The sequence below is a fragment of the Onthophagus taurus genome, chromosome 10 (genome assembly GCF_036711975.1).
Source record: "Onthophagus taurus isolate NC chromosome 10, IU_Otau_3.0, whole genome shotgun sequence".
In the NCBI taxonomy this organism is placed as follows: domain Eukaryota; kingdom Metazoa; phylum Arthropoda; class Insecta; order Coleoptera; family Scarabaeidae; genus Onthophagus; species Onthophagus taurus.
In genome coordinates this window covers 5,265,488-5,291,241 of record NC_091975.1, presented here as the reverse complement: position 1 = coordinate 5,291,241, position 25,754 = coordinate 5,265,488, and the positions used below count along the sequence as shown (strand labels likewise).

Below are 25,754 nucleotides of genomic sequence, written 5' to 3'. Positions count from 1 at the left end.
GTTCCCTGGTGCCTTTCAGACATCGCCTTCTTTATCTCCGAATCCTATCTTGTTTTTGGGCGTCCCTTACTTCTTCTTCCTGTTGGACTCCATTGCATTGCATTGGAGGTGTCTACTTTGGACTTGCCAGTTGCTCTTCTCCAGAAATCCGTTACATCTGCCAGCAGCTAGTTCTCCATTTGCTTATTTAATTGCCAGATTTCGCATCCGTATAGCGCCACGGGGATGAGGTTGTTGTTTTCTTTTTTGAGATCTTTTTTGACCAAAAAAGGTAATTTTTGGCTTTTGTTATGTTTTTGACCCGTTGTAGTCGGCTTCGTATTTCTGCGTCACATCTTGTGGTCCATCTTAGTTCCAAGATAAGAGCATTCTTGGCATACCTTAATTAAGGTGTTATCATTTAGCACCAGATCTTTTGTTTCTCCGCCCACGCAAAGATACTGTGTTTTTGCTACATTTATCGTATACTTCGATTAATTTTCTTGCCATATATTCAAGGTGTTCTGCGTCCTGGGCTATTAGCACCTGGTCGTCAGCTAAATTGTGGGCTTAATGGTTTTATTAACCCAAAAAAAAAAACATTATCTAGTTGTTCATTCAAATTGTTTTATCATTTATTTTATCATTTGTTTTATTTTTGTTTTTATTCAACAACTAGATATTAATACAATTATTTAATCTCTATTTTAAAATAAACAAAAAATGAAATAACCCAATGTAAATATTCAAAACGGTCCAAATTTTGGCGCATGGTCAGTCCGATATTAAACCGAAAGCCAGCAGAGAGAACTGTCACTACTCTGTTGACAGTATTCGCCCCGCTTTTTACCAGTAGTAGTACGAGTCGTGCGTGCGTATCCAGGGTGTGTACTACGCGTTTTAAAAGAAAAAAAAACCGAAAACGCGTTGATTTTAAGGGTTCTTTTCATAAACGAAACTGTCGTTTTTATTTGGTGCTTTCGGGTATTACACGCATAAAAAAATTAAGACATTTTCCGGTTCGTGTCGGGTTTTAAAGACCGCATAAAGTGCAACCCGGCCATTTTAACCGTAATTTAGGCAACTATTTCGACCTGGGTGTATTGTAGTTTGCATAAAAACCAAGGGGATTTAATTTTTTTATAAACAAATTAATTAAAAAAAAAGAGATAGTTGTAATAATAAAAAAGGAGACGTTGAAATTGGTAATTTTTATGTTGATCTTGTGAAGTACACGTGATTTCATTTAATTTTTTTCTTCGAAAATGTACTGATTTTTATTTTAAATATTTATTTTTTTTGCGAGCGATTATTTTGTTGGTAATAGATTGTTAAGGATGGCCGAAGAAGAGATATTATTCGACGACATCTATGACCTATGCGAAGAAATAGGAAGGTGGGTGTTGTTCATGTTAAAAAAACGTACTGTATATGAGCCTTTTTAAAATCCACGACCTATCTTAATGTGATTTTTATTAAATTTTTTTTGGTTTCGTAATTATTATATAACTTTAATTTTATTTTAATAAAAAACATCTTATTTTAGAAATTTTTTTATTTATGACCTATCATGTAGATAAGCAATTCCTCAATCTATCTATTTTCAACTTTTATCTTGAACAAAATAATAATAAATTTTACTCAGTCTTTTTGTCTTCATTTCTTGTATTTTATTTTTAGGGGACCATTTAGTATAGTGAGAAGATGTATTCACAGACAAACTGGACAACAATTTGCTGTGAAAATCATTGATGTTGCTAAATTTACCAATAGCCCTGGATTAAGCACAGAAGGCAAGTACTAAAAAAATTTCAATCATGATTTTAATTTAACATTTTCTTCTATTTTAAGATCTGAAAAGAGAAGCCACCATATGTCATATGCTGAAACATCCCCATATTGTTGAATTATTGGAGACTTATTCTAGTGAAGGAATGCTTTATATGGTTTTTGAATTGTAAGTACATTTTATTTTTTTACCATGTAAATCACCATCACACATTTTATGTCTTCAATTTCTTCTAATTGGCTAATTTAGAGATGAGGTACATCTCAATTTAGATCAATCTCAGGCATTCTTCACAAGTTGTTTACTTAATTGTCATGGTGCACTTTATAACTGCACTATGAGATGAGACAATATATAGAACGAGTTTGCAGTTGTTTTCATTTTATAGTATTTTTATATAGACACTTTTGATGTTATTCCAGAATGGAAGAGGTTCATAGTATAGTTCATTTTTTTCTATAATACTTGTCAAATTATTGTAAAGTTGACAAAATTAATAGGAAGTTGTGCAGGGAGTTATGTTTTATCATGTTTTGAAATAGATATGTCACACTGACGTTTGAGCTTTCGTTATTCAAAAAAAAAAGCTGCATAAAAAATGTTGTGGGGTGTTTATTTGCCTAGAAAAGGTGTTTTGTTCTTTTTATTTACTTTGTAGCACGTTTTTACAATAAATATGTTCTTCTTTAACCTCAACTATTTACTTAGAAGCCAGGGAAGGGTGGGTTAAATTGAGTTGAGAAATTTAAATAAGCTTGATAATAAGTCATTTTTGTCTCTTGATACAACTGATTACGGATGTGACGTGGAAATGTGAGATTCCACCAAAATGGTTCTGCTATTAGTTGTTTTGAGGAAAACTATTCTGCTTTACATAAGAAATTGATTGGGTTAGATTGGGTCACATCTTTTATTCTGAACGTCGACTTCTTGCAGAGTGTAAATTCTTGATTACATTTATTATTAAATTAATAAATAAAAGCTGTCGTAAACATTTTTATATCGATTATACCTATTATAGCACGTCATAATAATAATATATTAATATCGTAATATACATTAAGTTTTTTTATATAAAAATGTTATTTAAAACAATTTATTTTTTTTTTTAGTATGGATGGTAACGATTTATGTTACGAAGTAGTAAGACGAGCAATAGCCGGATTTGTCTACAGCGAAGCCGTAGCAAGGTAAGTCTTCATCTTTTCATCAAAATAGAAACCATCTAAAAACTTTAATTTATTTCAAACTTAAATCGTATAGAAAATCATAATCCACAAAAAAAAACAATTCTTTTGCAGTCATTATATGCGTCAAATTCTTGAAGCATTAAGATATTGTCATGAAAACGACATCATTCATAGAGATATCAAACCGGATTGCGTGCTTTTGCAAACCAAAGAAAATTCTGCCCCTGTTAAATTAGGTGGATTTGGAGTTGCCATTCAACTTTCCGATCGTCATCCAACCAACATCACCGGTAAGTCAATTTTAATTTAATAATTTTTGTCTTAATTTTTATTAAAACTTAAGATAAAAAAAATTATTTGGGGAAATGTATTTCATTTTGGTTAAATCTAAATTGTTGTGTTGATGTGTGTAAAAATTTGTTATAATAAATGATACACAGAGTGCCTAGTGTTGGATTACCGGACCAACCTCAGTCCACTGGGGAAGGAGTATTTAAAATCTGATAGAGCTGGTAAGCTTCTTCACTCGGCAGATCTGCTGCTTTCTTTTCGCACATCCGCAGACCGGCTTCAAATTATTAATGAAAAAATAATCAACTACTTATTTAATTTCCTAAGATTTTTTAGCAACTTTCTTCACTAAAAAATCATTATAAGTATATTTTTCTTTTAAAACCATCCATTCGTAGCTTAAGCTATTATTGGAGTATCGAATGCGTTCTGGTCGATTGTTAGAACCAATCAACCTCAATTGTCCCATTTAAATTACTTCATTCGAGTGTTTACAACTTGGCCTTCACCATCATCACATTCATTTAAAAAAACATTTCATCAATATTTTAGTGTGTCTTTATTTTTTATGCATGGCAAAAACACCGTATTATTATTAAATAAACCGATTCGTGATGTGCAATTAAAAAAAATTCTTTTAACTTTAAAGTTTTAAATTTTAAACCATGCTGTAATCGTAAATCCGTGCTACATCGTGTGTACGTGATGTGAATATGAATGTTAGATTTTCATCAACGGTGATGAACCGCATGGTTAAAGCTGTTTGTTTTTGTCATCAGCTTTTATTATGGCAAACACTTTGTAGTGGATTTGTAATAAAGGAAAATCGATTTTAACTGTGCTTGCGAAATATTTCTTTAGGAATTTCTTTTATTAAAAATCTTATAAGAATATTTTCTCCGTTGCACATCGCGCATTTATTGTTAAAAAAATCTTTTCAATTTAAAATTTTCCATTAAAAAATAATTTTATATCGCGAAATATTATGTTTTATGTAATAGGTCGGGTTGGCTATGCTCATTTTATGGCACCGGAAGTAGTCGAGATGCGACAATACGGAAAAGCTGTGGATATATGGGCCGCCGGGGTTCTCTTGCACATCTTATTATCTGGTACTTTACCATTTCATGGTTCGGGACGAAGACTAATGGAAGCAATTTGTAGAGGAAAGCTTCACGTAAAACAACATTTATTTTTTATCTTTTTTTTTAATTAAATCTTTTTATTCAACTTTTAGATGGATTCGCCTCATTGGGAATTTATAAGCGATAGCGCGAAAGATTTGATTCGACAAATGTTAACTTTGGATGCAAAGCAAAGGATAACGATAGAAGAGGTTCTTAATCATAAATGGTTAAGAGTAAGTTCTTAATTTTTTTATTTCTAATTAATCTAATAATCATAAATATATATTTAGGACAGAGATAAGGGACTTCGAATTCATCTCGGCGACACCGTTGAAGAACTAAAAAAATTCAACTCGTTTAGAAAATTAAAATCAGTTATTCTTAGCGCAGTTAATTCAAAAAAATGGTGTCCTTTCGATGATTCCATCGTCGATAGTTACTCCGATTTCGGTGATGACGAAATTTCATCTTCAGGTAAGTTTTTTTTTTAACATATTTTATTTAAACTTTCTAACCAATACTAAAAAGGAATCATTTTCAAGCAAATTTTAAACAGTCGAATTTTTAACTCTCAACAATAAAGTTTCAAATCGCAAACTAAAACAAAAAGCTTTTCTATCCACTGAGATTCGTTGGTAGTTGATTGGCATCGATCGCGTTGAAAATGAACCACTTAAATGTTACCCAATATTACCAGGGAACTTCTAAAATTGAGCCTCGAAAACTTCTTGGCGCCTGTCCAAGTGGTGAATGTAACGAATTTCAACTTATTGTTTTTGTGATACTTTTAAATTACACAAATATATTTCTTTCATTCTATATTAATCCACCAAGTGTGTTTGAGCATAATTTTTTAAAAGCTCTTTAGATTGATTTTAATTCCAATCCATTTCACCTTCTAAAATTCCAAGAATTAACTCCAGAAACATTCTGAAAAGTTAAAATATACCGCGTTCCTTTCTCGTGCATAATTTAAAACTCATAATTTCAACTCTGAACTATTTGAGCGTATTGAAAGTCGCTAAGACTTGAAGGTTCAGGGTTGGGTTCGTGTACTTTATGAACGACAGCTCCTAGAGAACCCCGTTTCTATAATATAAAGGGGCCACTTTCGGTGGCAGTTGAATTTATGCTCTGCTCGGGTGAAACTTTCACGAGGCGTTCACGCGATACCGTCAACGAAAGCACGACGGGGCCATTACCAAGTCTTGATTATAAGGGACCAGGGTCTTACATTGCTAATGGCTTTTATACGATCCTTCTCATTTTACCTCGTCGTATCGTAAAATTCCCTTTTTTATTATTATTTTGTGTGTGTGGTGATGTTGAAACTGAAAAGCTCTTCTGTATTCATGCTTACATTAATTTAAAAATTTAAAGTTAATTAAAATTTTATTTTAATAATATTTATTTAGATTTTATTGATTTCTTTCGTTTTAGCTGTTCAACAGATCGTTGACTCTTTGGATGATATCAGCTGTTTGCAAGAATCGAGACCAGAAGAACGCGCGCACATTTTGGCATTGTTGGAGGACGTCCGCCTTCATTCGTTTCTAGAGGTAGGTAGGGCTTTTTGGCGCGCGCGCTGTTGGTAAATCAGCTGTTGTAGTCGGTCGCGAGAGCTTGCGGCTTTCGTACCGGGAAAATCAATTTTTTCCCCCACAAATAATCAAAATGCCGCTCGAAAAAGAAGCCGCGAGCACGTGGCTTCTTATTTGTTCAATAAAAATGCGCTGTTGCAATTCGGTCACGTTTTCCCGGTCAGTTGGTTCTGTGTGAGAAATGAAAATGGTGAAAAAGACATATCACAAGGAGTTGCTGACCCAAACGTCCTTCGTGACCGATTTTGCCGCCATTATCGGTTTATTGGTAAATAATTTATAAAAAGAAATAAAAAAGATATAATTTATCACTTTACCGGATTAAAAAATATATGATATTTTTGATTTTCCTCAGCTTTATGATCGGATATCCAGTAAAGTAGCACCACCTGCACGTAGTCCGCCGAACGACGCCGTTCACAAACAACGCGAAGCTTTGGAAGCTCTCCGGGAGCTTGAGCACAGGCGCGATGTCGATTACAGGGATCTGTTGGAGTTGCAGGAATTGCTCAATAGGCCGCACCTTAAGGTAGGTTTTGAAAATTTTCTCTCGTTTGTATATCTCAACTTTTTATGTAAGATAAAAAAGCTTTTCACAAAGAAAACGAAAAGATCTTAAGCTTTACTTTAGTATAACTTGAATTTCATGCAAACAAAACCGGAAAACACCACGAACGAAATGACCGCGGAGACTACTCTTTACTGCTATTGTTGACTCCATTGCATTCGCAAAACAATGGTGGTCCATAACTAAGTGGGATTGCACCTGAAGGCGCTTTTGTTGTAAATTGTAAGAAATTCTACACAAAAGGGTGCGTTATAACAATAGTTGTGCTATTTCAAAACGTTTTAATATTCATGTTTTAACTACGTTATAATTTTAAATTTTCAAAAACATTTTTTCTTTCATTCATGATATTTTTGGACAATTTCGGATTCATTCTGAGATTGTGTATTTCCAAGAATTTCCAACACCAATGTGTATCTTCTGCGAACGAATGTAGATGTTTAGAGGCTAGATATTTCAATAAATCTGAAAATCTGCGTTATAGATTGAAATTCGCAACACCTCTATTGAACTATGAACATGATGAATACACAAATCTACCATCACTTCGAATTATTTGCAGAAATACTCTGTTTCTTAATCAACTCTTTTCAAATCAGTTTTTTACCTTAAATTTTGGTGCTAAAAGTTTATTTAATATTGAAACCTTGATGAGTTGTGTTGATGACGTTGTGAGATAAGTAAAATGGGCAAAATGTTGTGGGATGCTAGAGCAGTTTCCGAATTACGTTGACGTTAAAGATATATTAGGGATGATCAGAACGATAATTAGAGATATGAGGAACGTTATTTGTAGATGATGGAGAAGATTTGAGGGAGACTAGGTTCATCGTCGAGAGATAATAAAGCGATATTTATAAATTGAAAGAGATATATTGAAAGATGTGAGGGATCATATTAAGAGATAAGAGAAACTCAAGGAAAAAGTTAAGAATTTAGGTGTTATAATTGACTAATCGCTTAATTTCAATAAATGTATACAGAATCTTGTCCGATATGACGACTTTTGATTTATTTTGGAATTGATTGAAGACGTCGAGCTTTCCGAACTTTTTCTAAGAACTTTTAGTTCAGGATTTTTTTTTGTTGTTCTTTTTTAGTTAGTTGTTATGACTGTTCGTATTTTCATTTATATGTTGTTATCCTGCACCGAGCGCATTCGTAAATTAGGATATAGTATAGTTTATTTATGGCATGATGGAAGAACGGGCTACCGAATCATGCCATACGATTGATTCAATAAATTATTATTATTATTAATATTATTATACTCCCTTTCTATTACGGAATCAATATTACTATTGGTTATATAAGAAAATTTTCGAGAAAAATTATGTTAAAGTTTCATGATTTTCCATTCATTTAAGATAGCAAAATAGCTATGTGTAACCATGGCAACCAACTGTTTCGGACATCAAAAATTAATTATTGTCTTAATAAACTATCTAAAACAATTGGTTGCCATGGTTACGCATGGCTACTGCTATTTTTCTACCTTAATTGAATGGAAAATCATGAAACTTTAAGGCTATTTTTCTCGAAAATTTTTTTACGCAACTAATATTAATTTTGGCTGTACCAAATTTAGAAAAAAATCCTCTTTCATATTCCGTAACAAAAATGGGAGTAATAACCTATAAACCGTTTTTAATTGTTTTCAAGAATTTATCTGTTAGTTTTGGGAAGCACTGTATAATATAATAGGAAAGATGTAGATGAAGGCAGAGATAATGATGCAAATACATAACTTTTTTAACAAAATCTTAGCAACGAATTTTTGCAAGAAGTTATTTACGATAAATTGTGTTATATTATATAACATTTAAGTACGTCCATGGATATTATTGATTTGGACAATGAAGTAATTAAATAATTGGATTAATAATTAATTATAAAGAAAATATTTTGATATCAATTATTATTATTTAAAATTGAATCGGTTGTTATTGGAGATAATGGACGAAATAATATGCAACAATTTGCGTGGTAGAAAAAATATCCCGGCGCATCCACCAAAATTGTATGTCCTATATATTTAAATCATAAATTTTGCGATAACAAATTTTATTAAAAATAGTTGCTTTGGGTTAAATGTTGATTCAAAATAACTTTTTTAGTTTGTTATGTAACTTTTCTCTGTTTATGTTTCATAATAATATGTGTATACAGGGTGTTCCGTTAAGCGTACGGAGCGGCTGTATCTCTAGAACGGTAATTCCTAGAGGTTTGGATAGAATGCATAAGATAGCATAAAATGCATAAGATGCTTAAGATATTTTCAGTAAGATAGTTTGTTTTAAAACAAATGAGCTAGAGGACGTTATCTGCAGCGATTACATATCTTTGTGATTTTTGAAGAAAAGTTAAACGGAACGATACTATTTACTTCACAGACCCTTAGTCACCTTAAAATTTGCTAAATTTTAGTGAAAACCGCATCTCGATATCGCCACCCGTTCTCGAATTATAGAAGAAAATGTTAAAAACTCGAGTGCCATCAATCGGATCCAGTTACCTCATCGAGAAAAACAAATCACATAACCATGGTAACAGTAAACATGTCATTTATTAACGCAGAAGCGTATGGTAGAGCGTATGATGATTTATTTTCAATGTTTCGAATACGATGCAACTGCATGGCAAAAATGTGCAATGCAATTACGACAAAGAAAGACATTTTTCTCTAGAAGTGTGTAGGCAACGTGTAGCCCATTCAGACATCTCTATGAATTCGTAAATCACATTGGTGCGTAATGTGATCCCTCATAATCTGGGAACTCCGAAAACAATTGTCCACAAGAGTTCTCAAGAGAATAATATCTCCACCACGTTGTTTTACATTAGGCCTTAACATACCGATTATGATAACAGACTGAACTATTACCATTGACTTTTAAATATGATTTGGGCAAATCCAAACCTTTTATCACAAATGCTATGGATGCATGAAGCATCTGTCCACAAGCTGATGTAAACTTGCATAATATGCATTCTTGGTTCGAGAAAAACTCACATTGCTTTCACCCCTTTATCTATTGGGTAGACTAAACGACCTGACTTTTCAAGAAAAACCAATAACCAGGGAAAATATGACAAAACACTAAATACCAGTAGAAACGTATCTAGGGCCGAGACTTAAGCAGCGCTTTTTTTTTCGTCGAAACTAGATTAAATAAATGCATCGAGGTTTATGAAAGGCATTTAGCACATTAGCGAGTTATTTTTGCCAAAAATTTAAGTTATTCTAAGTGTTTTGGTTTATTTTGTTTTATTATCATTGTTGATGTTTCATTGATCCGTTGGCTTTTCAACACGCCTCAAAAGTAGTTTTGAAGCAGTTCTAAGCTTGGATAAAGTGTTCTAGAAGGTTCTAGATAATAAAATTATCGTTCTCTCTTATTTCTTTCTTAAGGTAACTTGATCCGATTAAGATATACGAATTTTTAACATTTTCTTTTATAATTCGAGAATGGATGGAGATATCGAGATGCGGTTTTCACTAATATTTAGCAAATTTTATGGTGATTAACGGTCTGTGAAGTAAATAGTACCGTTCCATTTAACTTTTTTTTTTAAATCACAAAAATATGTAACCGCTGCAGATAACGCCCTCTAGCCTATTTATAATATCTTTAAAAAGAGCATGAAATGCTCTTTCAAACAAGACTAAAAATATTCAAATCGGTTGAATGGTCCAGGAGATATTCAAATGTAAACATTTGAAAACGCATTGGCCTCCCCCTCCCTTATTATGACAGATATGAGAAATATCGCAAAACAAAAGCGATGCGGTATTATCCAAGCTACTAAATGATGTTGTCAAAGTTATAGCTCATCGTCTAACTTTCTGAGATAGAGGGAATTTTATGTTTCTCTATGGCAGTTACACCCCCTAGCGGCCAAATTACGAACTTCAAAATAATTTCCAGCTATTTCTCTTGCTCACTTTGATTATAAGGATTTTTTTCCCAAACCTCTAGGCCTTACCGTTGTTGAGATACAGCCGCTCCGTACGCTTAACGGGACACCCTGTATATAAGTATACGCACAGTACTGTATAATATAGTAGGAAAGATGTAGATGAAGGCAGAGATAATGATGCAAATACATAACTTTTTTAACAAAATCTTAGCAACGAATCTTTGCAAGAAGTTGCGATAAATTTTGTTATATAACATTTAAGTTCGCCCATGGATATTATAGATTTGGACAATGAAGTAATTAAATAATTGGATTAATAATTATAAAGAAAATATTTTGATTACAATTATTATTATTTAAAATTGAATCGGTTGTTATTGGAGATAATGGACGAAATAATATGCAACAATTTGCGTGGTAGAAAAAATTTCCCGGCGCATCCACCAAAATTGTATGCCCTATATATTTAAATCATAAATTTTGCGATAACAAATTTTATTAAAAATAGTTGCTTTGGGTTAAATGTTGATTCAAAATAACTTTTTTAGTTTGTTATGTAACTTTTCTTTGTTTATGTTTCATAATAATATATGTATATATAAGTATACGCACAGTATTATCTTAACATTCGTGAAACATCCGATCGGTGGCGCCGTTGTCGTTGGCGTAGACGCCAGTTTGCGCGTGGCGTCGAGGCCGTCGCCAGTCCACGACCGTGCAGCAGAGGGCGTCCGTGAGAGCCCTAGAAAACGGCGACGGACGACGACGCCACCCGGCAAAATCCCGACGACGTCGCGTCGGTTACCCGGTGATGTAGCGTCGCAACGCTCGTCAGGTAAACGGAGAGGTGAACGCGTCGGTCGGTAGAGGACGCGACGATCGATAGGCACACGCCGATCCCGGGACATTCTACGCCACTGTGTACCGCCCTCCTGCGAAGTGTCGGTCGGGTTCTGTGCACGTGCCAAGTTAGCCAAGTAATAAAAAAAAATTTTTTCGATGTTTTTTTTATATAAAATTTTCTTAATAGCAAACTTTTTACTTAATTTACGTAAAAATTATGACACGCGCCCGCTCATGTTACAAAATCGAGGAGGCGTCAGTTTTTAAAATATAATTAGTCGTACAATTTTGGAAATTTATTCACTACAATGTATTAATCGAGATAATAATTAATTCTATGTCATTTATGACTCATAAATTGTCGAACTAAAGCTACGATTTTGCGGTGATCGGGACGAAAATCGTTCCTTTGACATTTACTGTCGAGGTAATATCGGCGGATATGCGTTATTGTGCCTCTATATGTCAACGTTCATGGGTAATCGCTTAGATTAATGTCCGAATATCAAATACCTAGATTTCTCCAGTTGAGTGATGACGAGTTGTTAATGGTTGAATCAATTCAAATCAATTAACTCCGTTATCATAATTAATATTAACAATTTAAAGATGTACTCATGATAAACAAGATTAAATTTTTTATTTCTACGAAATTATTGTGAATTTCCTGGAAATTTTATTCTGTTTTCCATAAAACTTTTTATAAGTTTTTCTTGTTAGCCAAAGTTTCGTACATTTTTCATTTTACACTCCTAAATTCCGTTATTCAAGTCCGAGAGATGAGGAGGTCTGTTGTATATTTACCGAGTTCATATCCTACAGAGAACTTGCGCCGGGAGATATTAATCTTTGGAATGCATTATGCAGAAAGCGTATTTGTAATCGTGTCCTCAAGAGCTTTGATATCTAAGCCTTTCCAGCATAGAATTGACTAAATATTCATTTTCAGTAAATAGAACTCACCATGCTTAAATTGATAAATTCTAACTTTATCCCCAAAGATTTAAATTAAAATTAAGATTCAATTAATTTCTATTCAAGATTGAGACTTAAGACCGTGTGTGTAAGTGAAAATCCCCGTTCGGTCGTTTCGTAACCAACAAAAGGGTCTTTAACTTTCCCTTCACGTACCAGAAAACCGTTTATAATTCACCGTGTACGTCGGGGATTCTTTGAAAACAAGTCGTTACTGGTTTTTCAATGAAAACTAACAAGAGTGGATGTATTTAAAAAAATAAAATGAATCTTGTAGATATCTTCTGGATATTTCGAAATGGTGTTAAGCCAGAGGAGATAAATTCCCAAGTCCACCCCCGTTAGAACCCGGAACATATATCTTAGCTCTTATCGGTCGATCTGACCCAAACACACTGGAAAAGCTTCGAGACTTACGGGCAAGAGTTGAAATTGTTTGGAAGTTATCGACGGCAGTAAATATAGAGCCGTTTACGATACGGGATGTAGTGTTACTAAGTCGTTTTCGATGAAAACGTTACAAAAAAGGATGTATTAGAAAGATTTTACCAGGCAAAAAGTTTCCATTCTTATACAAATTTAAACAATTTTATTTTATTTATTTATATGACAAGATTTATGACATGACAAAGTTAAAAATATTTTCATTAATTATCTAAATTTAAACGTCGATAACGATTACTGCATATGTGCTATTTGACATTGAGATTTTCCGATTTAAATGAAATTATTTGAACTGAATTTATAATTATATTATTTAGGGATAATCAACGCAGCTGGAATCCAATTTAATTAGTAATTTATTCTGGAAAATATCCAGGGTATAATATTGAAATTACGTTAGTATCAAATATTGCATCATAACAATTGTATTCCGGTATTATTTACAAAAAATGATGTCTAATTTATATTATATACTATAATAAAAGTTGGCACTAACCACAATAATAATTTTGCATGTCAGAAAAGGCCTCAACATCTGAAGGGTACGATTTTATCAGCAATTTCATCATAGTTATCCCTCATTGTTACTAGTTGACCAAATAATCTGGATCACTGCCAGTTTTTCTGGTTGACTTGATATATTTCTTGTTTGGTAGTGTCTTGGTGTCAGAATTATGTATTATTACTCTGGATACTATTATATCTAGGATTAGATAAGATATTTTTTAAGATATTTCGGAGATATTTTAAGTTTTCTCAACTTTAACGGCAAAAAACAAAGAAACATGATCTCCCCTTTTTTCTTCTAGGAACAACCAGGTATTTACTCACTTTTTCTTTCTTTGTAATGGCTCCGCGTTGTCTTTCTCGCTCCTTAACTATTCCTGTTCGGGTGCCAAAGTTGTGAGGTTTTTTTTGTGTCACTCTTTGGAAAATGATAGACGACCCGAATGATTCAAACAAACGATGTTTTGGATTTAAATAAACTCGGACGCCACCTTTTTATCAAGGTAAGGTCCTCGTTGTCTTTCGACAGCTTTCTACAGCCCAAGAGATGATTCTCCAGGGATCTCTTTATACCAGGAAAGAGAAATAAAATAAAAAAATTCTCCAGCTTTCACTTCTCGGTTTCTAAATGAGATAGAAATACTGATAACAATCTTTACTTATTGCTTTCTAAATAATTGAGGCATTGGTAACTCTATGATAACTACGTTTAATAAGGTTCGGTGTTCATTTTTACAATCATCAATAATCATATTATCTATATTATATTATATTCTATATTATACAAGTTGCGGTGTATAAATTTGCTGTTAAATACTTTTCACTGCTTCTGCAGCATAGCTGCTTCAGTCTGTGAATGAGACGTTAATATTGAAAAATTCTTGCTCACTGCGTGTAAACTAATTAAACTACTGCCTCGGCTATTAAATATCGCAATCGCATTAAGGAAAAATGTCTCCACTATCTTGACGATATGATAACTTATGTTTTGTAAGTAACACTTTCTTATTACTTGGTGTTTTTTGAATTAATTAATCAGCTGCCTCGTCATCGAAATAGAGCAATCGCATTCAAAAACAGTAAATATCTAATTACATTTTTATTTAGTTTTATTCACGATATATTTAGTTTAGAGTTGTTTATATTGTGAAGTGAAAAGTTAAATATATACAATGAAGTTGAAGTAATATCTTATTCAAATACTGTCGAGAACGTCTCGTGAAAGATTTCGCAATATATTTTCAGGTGTAGAAAATTTGAGGAAGACAATACATGTTGCTATGCAATGAGAATTGTATTCTGGGAACGAAAGGAAAATTTATGCTTTGAGCATGATGGAGGGTGAGAGGGAGGCATCAGCCGCAGCTACATCGGATTGAAATGCTCTTAAAAATACGTTTTCGAATAGAGGCCAGGGTGAAACCATATTTCAACTTGGCGTTTTGCAATATGTTTGCGCGCAGTTCATACGACCCGTGTTGATAAATCGAATCTACATTGCTAGCATCATATTTTAGTGGTTGGTTACGTCGGTTGATTACAATTTCGGTCGGGAAATTTTGTGATTTACCTGCGTTTTATTTAACTATTTAAATTTGTCGAACGAAGAAAGTTTAACGAGGTTGTTCCTAAAGAGATTCGTTTCATTTAAAAACTCTCGGGTTTTAAAAGCAAGAAAAGTAGGAAATTCTGTACTTACGAAAATTACGTCAAGAAAGTAAATTGAGACTTGAAAAGGTAATCTTCACCTTTTAGGTAATTTTAAGTTCTACTCAATGTTTTAGTTTCTTTTTTTCGTTTAATTTTTATAATTATATCCTTTATTTCTTTTCTCCTTTAGTAATTTTAGGAAAAAATCCGGCCGAGAAACGTTACGTTTGCCACATTCAATTTGGCAGGGTACCAGGATTCCATGAAGAATCTCGGATTTGCGTCTCCACAAGCAATCCGGATTCGCGGGATTTATTTTTAATTCTCGTTCTGCTCTGCGCTGGCGCTCATCTCGTGCACCGCCTGCATATTTATAATCAGAGGGGGGTGGAGGTAAAAATTTTATCTTCCGGAATAGATGCTTTTCCCCGAATGACTTCTTACGACTTTTACGGGTTGAGTTTTATTGCGGACCTTTGTTTCGTAATGCCCTGGGACAAATCCAATAGTTGCCAGAATGTTTTTTACACCTATTTTGTTTTCTATTGTCAGTCACGTAATGCCATAAAATTTTCTTAAGTCAAAAAAATTCACTCCAAAAATTGGCTTAGAAAGCAAATTGAAATCTACACTCGATTCAAAATTTATTTCTTCGTCGTCTATTTATCCTCAATGAAAGACAATAAAATTCTTAAAGTCCCGGAACGGATGTCGAGTCGTGTAGGCCTGGGTGATATAGAACTAAAGCTCACGGAATTCACCCGATTTATGGATGAGATTGAGGAACACTTACATCATTAACAATTTACCCGAAGCTCTGACCCAGATCTCTAGGGACTCGTGGTTGGCTGCAACGTGGTTCATTCTTTCGACGATCAGACCCCGTTACGATGATTTAAGGGTGCAAGTTTTCGACCGAGCGAGAAAAGATAGTCCGGGCAAATGGGGAATTAATATTATTTCTTTTTATATTCTCATATTTGAGTTAAACGTTTTAGATCTCAAACGGCTATGAATAATCCTTCGTTAATTCATCGTCTCAACAGTATTCCGAGTTAATGGACACAGTAAGTGCTTGAGATGGGCTTCATCATGAGCGGCAAATGGCTATTGTTATATCTCTCAGTCCCTAGTCGTGGAATATGTACGTTAAAGCTGTAAAGTCGATTAGTGCGTGTGAGATGAGTAATCTGCTTATTACATTATCAAGATTAACTTTGACAATAATAGATGAAGTGAATATTGGAGGGTCTGACAAGGTAATAAATTGGTTGAAGAACTTGTTGCTCGAAAGAAAAAAAAATTGAGATGGTCGTTTCAATCGAAAATATTTCCCCTCAATGTTGATGTTGAGGCCTTTCTATTGTTGGCCGTACAACGGATTTCCATTAAGTAGTTATAGTCCCGGACGAGACTTCGTGCTCTTTAAAGCGATTAAGGGGCGTCGATATTGCAGATTAAACGATAAGCTGGAAGTCTCGAAGGGGCCCGAAGTCTCGCCCCGTTTCACAGATTCAAATCGGTTTAGTCGGGAAATAAATTTACGTTTTCCTGAAAATAATATCTCAGTGTGGCGTGATTTGTGGGCCAGAACGCGTTATCTGAGTTACTGTGGCTCTTGCGGATTTATTTATGTTTGTGACGGGAAGGGTAAAGCCGAAAATTTATGAACTTATCGAACTGTTTTTAAAAATATCAAAATTAAATTTGCCCAACAAAATTTTCGTCGTCTCGTCGAAAGTTTTATATCACGAAATCGTGTATTGTTTAAGCTTATTCGAGTATGAACTAACCGACGTTATCTGTTCGCCTTTATGAAAAAAGTTTGGGAATAAAAGAAAAGTGGACACAAAAAAGAATAATAAATGTTTCATGTTTCGTTTTCTTTTGCCTTATTTATTTTAGTATTTCTTCCAATGCTTTTAAATCGCCCACGATTTAAGTTATTACGACTCGGAAACCGCTACATTAACCACAATCGCACTCCTAGGTAACCGTTTGTCACCTAGTAAATGGGATTATATTTGCATACCCCAACTTTACATTTCTCCATTCCAAACTGAATTCTGAAATATTTTGTGAAATATTTTATAAACTCGAACTGGCGGTGATTTTAAGCAAACTTTAATTTAAATTTTTAAATAAAATTAGGGATTGAATTTCTCAATTAAATTTTCACCATCTTTGATCTTGTAAATGACTATTACCATAACATCAACAAAACCACTACATTAACCGCGCGATCTTACCCTTGCCAGGAAATCGTTTGTCATCTAAATGGGTTTATATTTGCATATCCAGTTTATCTCGTTATGTAAGCACGCCTGAAGAGGTTGCGCTAAATTTAAGAGTTAAACGGTACTTTTTCCTCCGTTATTATGAGGTCATCGGAACATTTTGGACATAAGGCACGTTTCAGTGCGCGATAATGTGGAACGTTTAATAGTGCCGTCGGGGGATGGATACATCATAATCCCGGAATGAGCCGGGTACCTCTGGTAAGGGATTACTACCCGCCTGTTTCTCCGTTGTGTCCAGTTTCGCCAGGCGGCGCTGCTGCCAGCAGAGATCTTTGGATAGGCGAAGAGACGAAACGTGCCATGCCACCGCACGTGTACAAATACTATCTGCAGAGGACGAAATGCTATCGGAGACAAAGCTTAAAGGTAAGATTGAGTTACCAACAACATTTAGCGCTTAATAAACATATCGAATTGAGATTTAATCTTATTGTTAACTTATTTGATTTGTCTTTGTTCGGGCCACTAGTTTCTGGTTTAGCCGTGCATCTCTTAAAACGACTAATCCTGAATGTAGTTCTAGGTTGTGTTCTAGTTTTAGTTTAATAAAAATATACAACAATTAGCGCTAGTGATGGTGCTAGTGTAAAACTAGAACTAACACTAGAATCATTCGGGTTTAGCCGTCTTGAGAGACGTACGGCTCCAAGCAAACCAGAATCTTTCTAGATCTAAGTCTAGTGTTAGTGGTGGTGTTAGCTCTAATTTCAGTTGTAATTCCGCGCAATGTTGTACCATATTTTTATTGAAGTAAACCTAGAACTAACACTACTAAAAAATTGTTAAAATAAAGATTTCAAAATTTTTTCTATTCTTTTTACTGGTAAGATAGAAACATTCGATGTCATCTTTTACAAGTTCAATAGAGCTTGGGAATCCCAAGCGTTCCACCCACATTTATCTCGCTTGTCCTTCCGTTTCGCTCGACTTGAGCTCAAACTGCAATGTGATTGATTGAAAGATCTGGCTGACGCAGGGTTTTAATGTTCGTCGTCGTTCACGTCACGGTCGGGACGATTCATTTTAAAACGTTCGTTGGTCGGATTGTACTATTATTTGAAGTTGTTAGATAAGTTAAATATCTCGTGTGTTACATTAGAACACAAAAGTCACTAAAATGCACCCATCAATTCTAGCGGGAAACATCGTTTAACAAAAGAGATTCTTGTTATTTTAAATTTGTACAATTTCTGGGAGGAAATGGGTTTCTTGAAATGTAATTGTTTTCATTATTGCTTGGATTTCTCGTTATTTATGGCTGTCTTAAACAGTGACAGGTTGAAGCAGTGCTCGTTTTATCATATCATTAAAGTAAATTGTACTAACTTGTTATATTAAGTAATTTATTTCTGCGTTTAACCTTTTACTGCTGTTTCTGGTTTAAGATAAGGAGATCATTTCTTCGAGTAGTACGCGACAAAAAGCTGACATCCTGAATTTGGCCCCACCGACTAGAATAACTTCGGAATAATTTATAAAAGCTACTTAGTGAGGGTTGACTTATAAACTGCGAAACTTTCTCACACTCCAGTTAGTTCTCTTTGCTCGAAACTTTGGTGTATCGACATTGCTTGACACTAATTAAGTTGGATTATTTTTGATTTTAATTTTGGTCGTAATTCCCCACAGTTTAAGTGATTGTAGTTGCCAATTTCAAACACAATACAAACTTGTGGTACATTGAAATTTACTCTGACAAGTTAGAGGCGCCGACCTGATTGTCAAGAGAGTTTAGATTATATTGTCAACGTTAATGTACACACTGTGTGTGTTAAAGTTTTAATAGGGCCACATCAAACTACGAATTAAACGCGCCGATATAAAGTAAATAGAAAAATTGGGGTTGACACATTTCTAATTCATCTTCAATTTATTAGTATTATTTATACGTATAGAAAACTGTTATAGTTTAATGATCTAGAAAGTTTATATCATGCTCGTTTCGCAATGTGTCAAGGTTGTAGTATTTGCCATAAAAGTTTTATGTGTACATTCGGGTAGTTGTTTCCATTCAGTTTAGTACCTTAACCGTGGGAAACGACTTTTATTGAATCGTTAAATCGATAACTTTTCAATCATAAATTTGTTTATATTTAATTTTTAATTTTTTTTTATCAAATAGGATGAAGAATAATACTCGAGAGGATTGTCTCAGTAATTATTTGCGTTATTCAAGTTTAGTTCTAATTCTGAAATCGACATTAATTGAATAGTAAACAAAGCCTTGCCACGATCGCATCGCATCCCTTAGAGATTAATGTTGGCACCCATCAGCTGTTAGTGTATTCCTAGTATTCGAGGCTTTTGTTTTCTCTCTTACTCCTTGTACGTGCTTCTCCACTAATTTATCATTGATGTACTTTACGTTATAATTTGGGATTACAATTAGGTTGTTGTGGGAAGGAGCGTGAGATCTGAGGGGATATGATTTATTAACGGTATATGGGTAATGAGGGTTTGCAATTTCACGAGTAAAATTATAATTAAAAGTGAATAATAATACTAAAGTTATTATTATTATCGAGGGATAACCACTAATGTTAGCTTTGGAAATGTAAATTTGTGACAATACACCCAAGTTTCGGTTTGCTTAGGCTATTCTGCTTATTCATCATACGGCTCATCTAAAAGTCAGAAGGGTGTCCCAAACTCGAGTGACTTGCAAACTTTGTATAGCTAGTTACTGCACTTGTCGGCACTTGCCTTAACTTCCGTTTAGAGATAAAACAGAACGAGTTACTAGTATTTGCTCGTATTTTTCGGTGGCCACGTGAAATGTAAGAGGATCTTTTCGAAGTGGCACTTTATCCAAACAAGGTCGGAAGCGAGGAGGTCGGAAACGCATGCGGATAAAGTTTACAATGTAGTTCAAGCGTCCTCTTCTTAATGCCAACTACTATCCCCATCCGTTTCCGATTTGATTATCTCCTAAACTTTATGCTGGCCGTACTGGGCATAAAACTTAACCGAAGGTATATTGTGGTCAGGCTATTCCAAAACACTCCCTCGGGAATTTCAACACACCTTCTCTCTTCCTGAAAGTTTATAGGCGTCTATTCAATATCACCCCACTCTTAACCCACTTCTTATCACCACGCTCGAACGAGTTAACTAGGAGTTCATCAATTATCATCATTTTCGATAACTGTGATTTATTTGGATCGTTAATTTACCTTTTAAAGCCATATTTAACTATTAGTATTAATGGTTTACCTTCAAAGGTAGTATATATTTACAGTAGTAGAGTACTCGGGCGTTCCTTTCGATAAATCATCGTTTATTTACCGTGAAGTTCGTACCCATCGTTGCAAATAATTACTGGTGTAATGGCAGGGTGCGCTTTGTAGAACGATGCTGTGGCGCAAGGTGCTCGTCACCAAAGACACACCGGTTTGAATAAATCACGCTAATGGCCGAAGCATTAAAACCTGCAGTAGCAGCGGTGGGAGAAGAGATCGATTGAGAGTTCCACGCAAAAGTATGATGAAGATATAGGCCGCGGACCCACTGACCCACAATAAACATAAAATTCACTTTCTTTACAAATTCAGATGGTGTTGATTTATTTTTTAATTTTTTATCGTAATCTTCATGTTTATTTAAAATATATTGCGGTTAATTGTGCATTTGCGTTAAAACCGATTTTGTGTAAATACCACCTAATTTGTACCTGTTTAAAACGTGTGAAAGAGATGATGAAATAAATAACGCATCGATCGAACGAAAAAGCTCCGCGGATAACCCTGAATTATGTACACTGAAATGTATACGCGTTAAAATTGAGAGCCCACTTTTTTTTTTTTAATTTACGGAAAGATAAAAGTACATTTTCAATTTTACAAAATTATTTATCGTTCAGTTTTCTTTTACTTTCAATTTCGAAATTACGTTTTGCCTATAACGTCAATTAAGTTTGGTTAAATACGACGTCTTTTGCCATCTTGGGAACGAATCGTATATTAATTTTGCGCTTGTGTGCCCTGATTTTTGGGAAAAATCGATTTCCTGGGTGTCTGAGTGGCAATTCCTTTCTCGAACTAGAGCTGTTTAATTTATTTCCAATAAAGCGAAATTGCGTTATTGCGCCGTCTCGCCACAGAAACCCGTTGTTTGCATACTAATTTATAGGTAACAAGAGAATTGTAAAACAATCTCCTATATCAATTCTTGTAACTATATTCATTGTTGTGTCAGTTAATGAAATTAATGAAATGCGAAAATACTCATGTAGTGAGGGAACATATAAGATTGTTGAAGCATGATGGGCCGAGTCATCTGGGAAACCATAGATAGGAACCGTTGACAGTCTGTTGACATTAGGCCGCGAAAGATTCAGAGCGCCTACTACGTTATCTGACCCAGTTCTTGAGGGTGTGATGGTTGGAATAGGTAGCTTGGGGCGGAATTGTTTATTTTCCGTGCCGCTAGATGGCCTGGGTCGCGTTTGGCAAGAAGAGGAAGAAGCAGCCTTAGGAAGACGGGTAGGCGGTGGCAGCGGTGGCGGCGGGCGTTGCGTGGCAACGTCGGGGCGCCAAACGGCGTCGGTCCAGAGCGTCGTCAGAGCGGCGTCGGTCGGTGGATCGCAGTGTGCCGCGACGCGCGACGCACACCGGCCGGCCGCACAGCCTCCCACGATGATCCCGAACGGCGGGTGCAGGTCTAGTTGCCCGTTGCATTTGTGACACGCCGCGGCTGCCGCTTCTCTTTGTGATGTAAGCCAGTGTTTTCAAGGTGCCCCTACAGGAGTCCTGGATCCCTACGGAGGAGGAGGCATCCCTACCGGCTGGGTGCCGCATCATTCGGTGCACTATGGGCACTCTGCATCGGTCTCCGCTCCCGGACCTTCGTCCCGTTGGTATGACAGACCACCCGGAAGATCCTCCGATCCGGTTACTCCGGTCGGAGGCCCCATTCGGCACATCGTCGAGAGTCCCTTTCACGCCTCGTGCCCCGTACACAGCCCCTTTCGATTTCGTTACGTCAACGGCGGCCCGGACTTTTACCAGCAACACCAACAGCATCAGGTGATGATAAAACTTGGGAACAAATTTTTATCGTTTAAATAAACGCGAACGTGACTCTTCGAGGACTCGTGATGAATACCGCATCGATTACACTCAAGTGTGACCTGATTGAACGCCACCGCTACCATTGCGGACCTTTCGGCCCCTTCTCTTTCAAACTTATGTAGGCTAATACCATGCAGATCACTTTTCCCTACAAATTTCTCGTAAAAATTTCATGATTTGCTCCGTAGAACATATTTATAAATTCTCTAAAACATTACTTTCACAACTTTATAAGAACGCTACGGATAAAACTTATACCTAAATTTATGTTCAAACTTTTATTTTGAATAATTTGGGTTGGCAACAATAAAATGGAATAAAAAAGCTTTATGGATATATTTTTTAGAATTGGAATCGTTAATAATGTTTTGTATTCTAAAGGTAATAAAAAAAAGGATTAAAGCTTTTGATGTTTGTGATACTTTCATGTTTAAAATATTGGATTTTTGAATTACTAAGTTGGTAGTATAAAATCCTCTACGGAAAATATTATTTACGTTAATTAAAAAAGTTTTAAATACCAAAAGTATCTTTTAATCTCTTTTATTTTTTAAGTTATAATAGCGCTAAAATAAATCGTTTTTTATAATAATAACTAAATAAGCGAATTAGAGATGTTTTTAATAGATTCAGGACATTTAATTCAATACTGACGTAGTTGTCGAAGATGATTTGTAAGAATCGAAACCGGTATTACAATTTTGAAACTTCGGTAAAATAATCCTTTATTATCAACTAAGAAACGATGAAAGTTTCCTCCGAAAAAACTCACCTGTTACGTTTCCTGTACTATTGTTATCTCCAACTTTCAATATTTTCTTCCTAGCAATTAATGAATTTCTGCTCACAAAATGTCAGTTTATTTGATTGTCAAGTAGACGCCTTGTAATGCCCCCGTCGTCGAAATTTTGCCCACATCAATGACTTTAATGCACGTCGGTACATCAACAACGTTCTGGAACCGATATTAGTACATTTCATGCAGACGTTGCAGAATGCCACTTTTCAATAGGATAATGCAAGACCCCATACTGCTGTGGCTCCAAGAAGGTTCCTGGAGCAGGTTGGATTTTGTCCTGGCCTGCACTTGTCGCCGATTGAACATGTCTGGGATAAGATGGGTCAGCGCCTAAGACAAGTACCCAGGCCTCCTGAGAATCTGGATGAACTTCGACACCATCTAGAGGTTGCATGGAGGTGGCATATCCCAGGAGGACATCGACCACTTAATAGAGAGCATGGGTAGAAGAGTTAATGCATGTTCTTGAATGCTTTTTCTTGAAAAATGTTAATTTTTGTTTTATTTTTTTCAACTAAACTTTCATCGTTTCTTAGTTGATTATAAAACATTATTTTACGGAAGTTTCAAAATTGTAGTCTAATTCTTAATGGGTGGTGTATTTCATGTGATAGTGAGTGTACATCCATATTAAATCTACAAGATGGAAAAAGATAACGATAATAATAATATTACATCTTAAGATTAATGTTTACTTTTTTTGCCTCAATGTACAACTGTAAAAGTGATAGGACAAGCAGAGCTTTTATTTGCTTCGAAAAGTCACTGTCGAAAATGTTAAAATTAGTAAAGGTAGTTTAATTGACTTGCAATGCTCGTGGATACAGGGTAATGTTTATTTTCTTTTGGGTTGGAGATATCTCCATGTATACAACAAAGAAAGCGCTCGTTTCAATGGGTACCTTTGAAGTAGATGGAACAAACACTTGCTGGTGGTTTAATCTACATACTATATTTCCTGCTCACTAGGTGTAAACACTGCATATAAACACATATTGCGTAATAAGATGGAGTAATGAAAATTTTAGATAAACGTTTCAATTTCTATTCAGTACAATCTAAATAGATTATGAAATTCAAATAATATGGTTTCCTTCATTCGAACGAGTTGGTACAATAATTACCTTTGTATTTCATTTTGAAATTACGCACGCATTCAATGTAATAAATAAATTAGCTATGAAATTATTACGTATTAATTCGTATAGGAAATTTGTGTTCAAAAAATTATTGAATCCAATCAAATCATAAATTAAACAATTACGCAATGGTGTAGTTTACACGAATACATAAACATTTTGATACATTGTAAACATACATAATTTAATTTCCTCGTTATTTTTCTGGCGTGGTGTCACCGCGCCGTAGCAATTCCAGACTATCCATTATTTTTTCAGCGTTCCCCGTAGAGGAATGCGATGTAATTTGCAGTACGGTCGAAGCTATTTCTGCGTAATCCTGAATATTTCAAGTTGTACACGTGTATTTGATATTTATGGAACGAGAATGGAATCGGTCACATTTATCAGAACGGTTTCAAATCCCCAAAAGTTTTCTTTTGGAATGAGAAGGAGATTAGGTTCATAAAACATTCACAGATACGTGGAGCTTAAATGTTTCCAAGAAATCAACCCCATCTTTTACTCGTTTTAAAATTCACCATCTTAATACGATGTCTGGATGTCTTCATTATTTATTTGCCCTGCATTCAGGATCGAACAACAATTGAAGAAGGGTACTGTGTATTCTGTGCTTTGTCCGTTATTGAAGGTACAAAAGACACAATAGGCTTTTGTGAATGACATGGTGATGTTCGAATAAAACATTACGTTGAAATAGGAAATGATTTTACGTATAATAGGTATGATGGGTTATAAAAGGAATATAAAATGAATAAAAATGGAAGTAATTTAAAAAAAAAATAGAAACAGTAATAGATATTTCATCATAGCCAAACAATACTAGGCAGAAATAAATGTTTCACGGTCAGTTGCTACAAATCTTTCGAGATAGGGCCGCGAAATTGAATACGAAATCGATGTGGATTTTTTGTAAACACAACTATAAATGGAGTAAACAACGAATTATGTAGTATTTATGCAGAGATTTTGATAACTGATTTTTTCTGCATTTGAGAAGTTCGAAAGGAGAAGTCACAATTTCTATATATACAACAACATATGATATGATTGTTAATGACTAAGTGTCACGATATGTGTGCTTTTTGAAATCAACCTTTCATTTACAAACAAGATTGACTTGTTATATAGTACAATGTTAATATTAATATGTTGTATAGGGCATTCCTAGCATTAAAGTGTGAAATTATTGGTATGTAAATTCCATTACATTAGTGGCTTTTAAGTTAATGGCATTCGGACGTGTACGTGCTTGGCGAAATTTAGTGCAGTTCGAAATTCTGGTATCGCTAGCTGGACAGTCCAACATTTCGGGCAGACGTATCAATATTATTGTTACAGTCAACGTTGCGTTCTGGAATGCTATCGATTTTCCTCAGTAACGAATACTTCACCTAACCGTTATTGCAGTTGGAAACATCCGCAGTTAACTGGTTTATTCGGTGATGAGTACAGTTGTTTTTCCAGTCGATTTTTCATCGAACCGTTGTAATGAGTTTTAAATTTTCTTGAGTGATTTTATGTCTTTAAATGAAAACGTATGTCAACTCTTTTAAAGTGTG

General features: G+C 34.8%; 1 protein-coding gene across 7 annotated transcripts in view; it reads left to right on the top strand.

Moving 5' to 3' along the window:
* The first annotated feature begins 822 nt into the window (after positions 1 to 822).
* Positions 823 to 25,754, top strand: part of LOC111428258 (peripheral plasma membrane protein CASK) — a 74,538-nt gene continuing 49,606 nt past the window's right edge. For 2 of the 7 annotated variants that reach the window (XM_023063706.2, XM_023063704.2), the window contains exons 1-11: positions 824 to 1,375; positions 1,660 to 1,772; positions 1,831 to 1,936; positions 2,881 to 2,958; positions 3,070 to 3,248; positions 3,399 to 3,470; positions 4,251 to 4,426; positions 4,487 to 4,609; positions 4,667 to 4,850; positions 5,817 to 5,935; positions 6,333 to 6,506. In XM_023063706.2, coding sequence (XP_022919474.1) covers positions 1,317 to 1,375; positions 1,660 to 1,772; positions 1,831 to 1,936; positions 2,881 to 2,958; positions 3,070 to 3,248; positions 3,399 to 3,470; positions 4,251 to 4,426; positions 4,487 to 4,609; positions 4,667 to 4,850; positions 5,817 to 5,935; positions 6,333 to 6,506 — 1,383 coding nt within the window. In that variant the 5' untranslated portion in view covers positions 824 to 1,316. Of the gene's footprint in view, positions 1,376 to 1,659; positions 1,773 to 1,830; positions 1,937 to 2,880; positions 2,959 to 3,069; positions 3,249 to 3,398; positions 3,471 to 4,250; positions 4,427 to 4,486; positions 4,610 to 4,666; positions 4,851 to 5,816; positions 5,936 to 6,332; positions 6,507 to 25,754 lie in introns of all 7 variants that reach the window. The other 5 variants (XM_023063701.2, XM_023063700.2, XM_023063702.2 and 2 more) reach the window with 5 other exon arrangements.